The sequence below is a fragment of the Eriocheir sinensis genome, chromosome 41 (genome assembly GCF_024679095.1).
Source record: "Eriocheir sinensis breed Jianghai 21 chromosome 41, ASM2467909v1, whole genome shotgun sequence".
Taxonomy (NCBI): Eukaryota; Metazoa; Arthropoda; class Malacostraca; order Decapoda; family Varunidae; genus Eriocheir; species Eriocheir sinensis.
Window position 1 is genome coordinate 6,589,420 of NC_066549.1, and position 5,912 is coordinate 6,595,331.

Below are 5,912 nucleotides of genomic sequence, written 5' to 3' on the forward strand. Positions count from 1 at the left end.
ATGTACAGCGTCTTAAGGCAGTCACTTAATCACAGCGACTCACTGATATTAGGAGACTTTAACCTCCCCCATATCGACTGGGCGACACTGTCAGGTACAGAAGGCGAGTCACATAGAATGATCGAATTTCTAGAAGAAAATTATCTAAGCCAAATGGTTTCTGAGCCAACTCGACAAAATAATATACTCGACCTTATTATAACGACCCAAGATAACCTTGTCAGTAGTGTCACGGTAGGAGAACACCTCGGTTCTTGCGATCATAAATTAGTGCGCGTCGACATTAAAGCTCAATCATCAGTGACTGAAAATAAAGTAAAGGTGCCCAATTTCAAAAGAAATCCGACAAAAACTAACAGAAATACAACTATCAGATGACGGCAACGTAGAGGAAGCCTGGCTAAGCCTTAAAAATCACTTACTCACTCAGCAGAACACATTCGTCCCCTTGTGCGAGAAGCGAATTAACACTAATAAAAGCCCACCGTGGTTTAATAGCGAAATTAAACAATCAGTCAATGAGAGAAAATTGTTTTACAGGTTAAAGAAAGAACAAAGCACGCCCGAGAACATTAGACTCTATAATGATGCCAGGCGACGAGTAAAAAGACTAGTAGGTCAGGCAAAGCGTAGATATGAAGAAAATATTGCAGCCAACTGTAAAAATAACCCGAAATCTTTCTTCAGTTACATAAACAACAGAAAGGCGATCAAAAGTGGTATTGGACCTTTAACAAACAGCGACGGTGCACTAGTGACTGACAGCCAACACATTGCAAACCTCTTAAACATATACTTTTCCTCGGTGTTTAATACTAACAGTCTTCCTCTCGCTACCACCAACACCAGTACTATTGTAAATCTCGAGCATGCATTGCCTAATTTTGAAATAACAACCGATGAAGTCCTTAAAGCTCTCCATTCACTTAAAACAAATAAAAGTCCTGGACCTGACAAAGTATATCCAACTCTGCTGAAAGAAACGAAGAGCGAAATACTCTCCTCCCTCACAACCGTATTCAATATGTCCTTGCGACAAGGCATCGTCCCTTCAGATTGGAAAAAGGCTAACGTGACACCGATTTTCAAGAAAGGAGACAAAAAAAGTACCAGGTAATTACAGGCCCATTAGTCTAACTTCGGTTGTAGGTAAGCTACTTGAGGGCATAATTAGAGATAAAATTGTGAGTTACCTTGAAAGCCACTCATTGATTGGGGACTCACAACATGGCTTCCGAAACAAAAGATCCTGCCTATCAAACCTATTAACCTTTTATAACGACCTCTTCACTGTTTATGACGTAACCAAATCACTGGACGTAGTCTATCTTGATTTCCAGAAAGCGTTTGATAAAGTCCCGCATCATAAATTACTTTACAAATTAAAGCAAATAGGTATTGACGGTCAAGTAAACCAATGGATCGCGAATTGGTTGAGCAACAGACAACAAAGAGTAGTGATTGACGGATTTAACTCAGAGTGGGCGCCTGTCACTAGTGGCGTCCCTCAGGGCTCGGTCCTTGGCCCAGTGCTCTTCATTATTTACATCAACGACGTGGATGTTGGACTCAATAACCGCATTAGTAAATTTGCAGACGACACAAAGATTGGTAACTCGGTTCTCACTGACGAAGACAGGCAAAGCCTCCAAGAGGATTTGCACAAAATTTCAGCTTGGTCGGATAGATGGGAGATGCTCTTTAACGTAGACAAGTGCCAGGTCCTTCAAGTTGGAACGAGGAATAAGAAGTTCGAATACGAAATGCGCGGCGTTAAACTCAAAAGCGTTCAATGCGTCAAAGACTTGGGGGTCAAAATCGCGTCAAACCTCAAATTCTCACAGCAATGCATCGATGCAGCAAATAAAGCGAACAGAATGTTGGGCTTCATTAAAAGAAACTTTGTATTCAAGAATAAAGATGTAATACTCAAGCTCTACAACAGTTTAGTCAGACCCCACTTGGAATATGCGGTACAGTTTTGGTCCCCCCACCATGCAAAGGATATTGCTAAATTAGAAGGTGTTCAGCGTCGGGCAACGAAAATGATCCCTTCCTTGCGCAACAAATCCTACGAAGAAAGGCTTTCTACCCTTAACATGTTCTCTCTTGAGAAACGTCGCCTCCGAGGAAAATTGATCGAATGTTTTAAAATACTTAATGGTTTCACGAATGTAGACAGATCAACATTGTTTATGATCGATGACAGTCTGCGCACGAGGAACAATGGCGTAAAACTCAGATGTAGACAAGTAAATTCAGACTGCACAAAAATTTTCTTCACCAACGTTGTAGTGCGAGAATGGAATAAGCTTCCACCATCAGTGGTCCAGTGTAACAAGATTGACTCCTTCTAAACAAGCTCGACCGTCACTTCCTTCAACTTAATATCAACTAGAGTAGAAGTGCAACGTTTTGGAGTCTTCTGATTAATGTAAAATCACTTAGGTTTAAGGACAGACCACCAAGTCTGGACCATGGGGTCTGTGTGGTCTGATTTTCTATGTAAATCTATGTAAATCTCTCTCTCTCTCTCTCTCTCTCTCTCTCTCTCTCTCTCTCTCTCTCTCTCTCTCTCTCTCTCTCTCTCTCACTCTCTCTCTCTCTCTCTCTCTCTCTCTCTCTCTCTCTCTCTCTCTCTCTCTCTCATTTCATCTTCTGGAAAGGCGTAGTCGTGTGGGGTGCTGATCGAGGCTATAAAGGTGGCAAGGATCATGACAAAGGACATTTAGGACGATTACTTGTGCTTGAGATCAATGGTAGACGAGACAGTGGAGATGGAAAAAGAAGTGAATTTCCGGATCCAATGTGGCTGGAATAACTGGCGGAAAGTTTCTGGTGTGATATGTGATAGGAGGGTACCAGTAAGAGTGAAGGGTAAAGTTCACAAAGCAGTGGTCAGACCTGCAATGGCGTATGGGCTTGAAGCAGCACCTCTGAAGAAGAACGAAGAAAAGAAGATGGATGTGGCGGAAATGAAGATGTTGAGATGGATGGTAGGAGTCACCAGAAGAGATCGAATTGGGAATGAATATATAAGAGGAACAGTGAAAGTAATTGAAATCTCCAAGAAGATCCAGGAGTCAAGATTGAGGTGGTATGGACACTTGAGAAGAAGAGTTGGGGAAGATCATGTAGGAAGGGAAGTCATGGAAATGGAAGTGCAGGGAAATAGAAGAAGAGGAAGGCCCAAACGAAGGTGGATTGATAGCATAAACGGAGATCTAAGGGAGAAGAATTCAAACCCAGAGATGGCCAACAACAGAAATACGTGGAGAAGGATCATTCACAACGGCGACCCCGAATAGGGAAAAGCTGGGAAGAAGAAGAAGACTTGTGCTTGAGAGAAAAATATTGATCTTTGGAGATGGAATGAGTAGTAAAATATTTTTAGCGTCAAGGAGATGGAAGATAATAAGTTCACGGGGAGGGTTCTTGATGAGTGAAGGCGCGACCCGGCCCGCCGTTCAGGAGGGACGAGTTCAACCCCCGCCCGGTGCCATCATCAAGCTGGGATTTTCAGCCGACCGAGTGTAAACAAACTACCCATTAATGTTAGAGAGAACCACACCAGCGGACTCGGAATTCTAGGATAGATTCTGAGGCCCGGAGGGCAGGCGAGGCAATGCAAGATGGCGCCACGCCACTAACTCGCCTGCCGCAGAACGGCTGGGCTGGACATCATTCCCACTCCCCCAGGAAGCCTGACCGACTATCCATCAAACCCACCGAAAAGAAGCCTACCGGCGCAATAGGCCATGACGTAAAAAAAAAAAAAAAAAAAAAAAAATGGCACGCAACAACAGTCAACAATTTGATAAACTTAGGATCAAGGAAGAGATGGACAAAAGGAGGTTACCTACTGATGATGAGTAGAATTTACACCGCGATAAAGGCACCTAGTATGACAAGGATGGAGTACACCTGTCACTCCAGGGGGTTGAGGTTCTCACCGACTCCCTCGAATGATCACTCAGCACTCTGCAGGATTTTTTAGGATAGGGGAGGGGGGAGGGCCTAACGTCCGTGACTGTGCATTGCAGACTGAGACTATAGTGGTCAAAATTATAGCCAGAAGCATTCGGGACCATCAAGAGAAACATAGTTTAATTTAGACATAGACAAGAATTGGTTTACCAATAGAATAGTGGATGAATGGAATAGGCTTGGCAGTCATGTTGTGGGTGCCAATACCATAGATACATTCAAGAAGAGGTTGGATAAATTCATGGATAATGAGGTAAGGTAGGATTACAGGAGCTGCCTTGTATAGGCCAACTGGCCTCTTGCAGATTCCTTACGTTCGTATGTCCTTCTTATTAAGGATCAATTAGGGGACTGGAAGAGTTGGTTCACATAGAAGTGTATGCTGAGCGGAACAAGAAACTTGCTTGGAATGTGTTTAGTAAGTACGGTTGAACGTTGAAAAGGAAGGCTAGGTACAATGACAGACGAAGATGGGAGATGGCAGCGTCAGGCATGGTTCATTAATTTCATTTATCTCTTATTCAAAGCTGCCTTGTGTATACGTACACATAGGATGTCTTTGCAATCCCTGTGTATCACAGCCACCAATTCCACCACCACCACCACCACCACTCACCAGCAAGCAGCAAGATACAGGTAGGAGACCCATGGCTGTCTACCTGTGGGTGTCAAGTGTGTCCAGTAGCCTTCCGCGACCCACTATTTATACCCTCCACGTAGGGGAACAGACGAGGAGGAGGAGGTGTGTGTGTGTGTGTGTGTGTGTGTGTGTGTGTGTGTGTGTGTGTGTGTGTGTGCGCGTGTGTGTGTGTGTGTGTGTGTGTGTGTGTGTGTGTGTGTGTGTGTGTGTGTGTGTGTGTGTGTGTGTGTGTGTGTGTGTGTGTGTGTGTGTTTCCTTTTTTTTACAGGCAGTACCACATTTGCATTGTCTGTTGCAAATATTCCTATTCTTTAACTCTTGCAACTGTTGTTTTGGCTGAAAGTGGGGTGGTCACATTTGCTGAAACCTTGCGAATGCCATATAGTGTCTGTAATTGCAGCTTCATGAACACTTATATAATTTTCCTTGGGCACGGAGCTAATATATAACAAATGCTGCTGACAAAATGGTTTACTGATTCCTTGTGTAAAGTTGCCTCAAAAGTCCGTGCTTCGTTCTAAGTCTGTTCATCTCACCTTGGTTGCCTCAGCACGTCGACGATCAACAACAGAAGTTGAAAGTCGCAGGTTTGTTGGTCCTACTTTCCTCCACATGAATCACAACTGCCTTCTCATTGCTGAACTCGGCACTTCTAAGATAAACAGAGAGATTGGAACCATCAAAATATCGAGACTTCAGCTTTTTTTGAGCGCATTTTAGAGACCATACTAATTATCTAGACTTTTTTTTATGGTTTCTTGCATGCTGTTAAAAATAAAAGGTATAGTGTCTATTATAGTGTACCCTTTGGGGGTAAGAAAAGAACACTGATATACCTGTTACAATATTCCAGCAAGGGTATAATGTGTGCTTCCAATACCCTTACCATGGGTATACTCAAGGCAAAGAATACCCTGCAAAAAGGGTATTATAGATGATTATATACTACCACCACCACCACCACTACAACCACCATGACCACCACCACTACAACCACCATGACCACCACCATGACCACCACCACCACCACCATGCCACCCCCCCCACCACAACCACCACCCACCACAACCACCACAACCATGACCATCATCAAACACACTACCATGACCACCACCAAACACCACGATGACCACCACCACCACCACCACCACCACTAAGACCCCCACCACCATGCCACCACCACCACCATGATTACTGCTACCACCACCACCACCACCACCACCACCACTACCACCACCACCACCATGCCACCACCACCACCATGATTACCACTACCACCACCATG

At 44.1% G+C, this 5,912-nt stretch overlaps 1 protein-coding gene across 1 annotated transcript in view; it reads right to left on the reverse strand.

Moving 5' to 3' along the window:
• LOC127009573 (trypsin-1-like) overlaps nucleotides 1-4,653 on the reverse strand; it is a 9,510-nt gene extending 4,857 nt beyond the window's left edge. Inside the window, exon 1 of the mRNA XM_050882781.1 lies at nucleotides 4,604-4,653. Coding sequence (XP_050738738.1) covers nucleotides 4,604-4,636 — 33 coding nt within the window. The 5' untranslated portion in view covers nucleotides 4,637-4,653. The remainder of the gene's footprint in view (nucleotides 1-4,603) is intronic.
• Nucleotides 4,654-5,912: the final 1,259 nt, after the last annotated feature.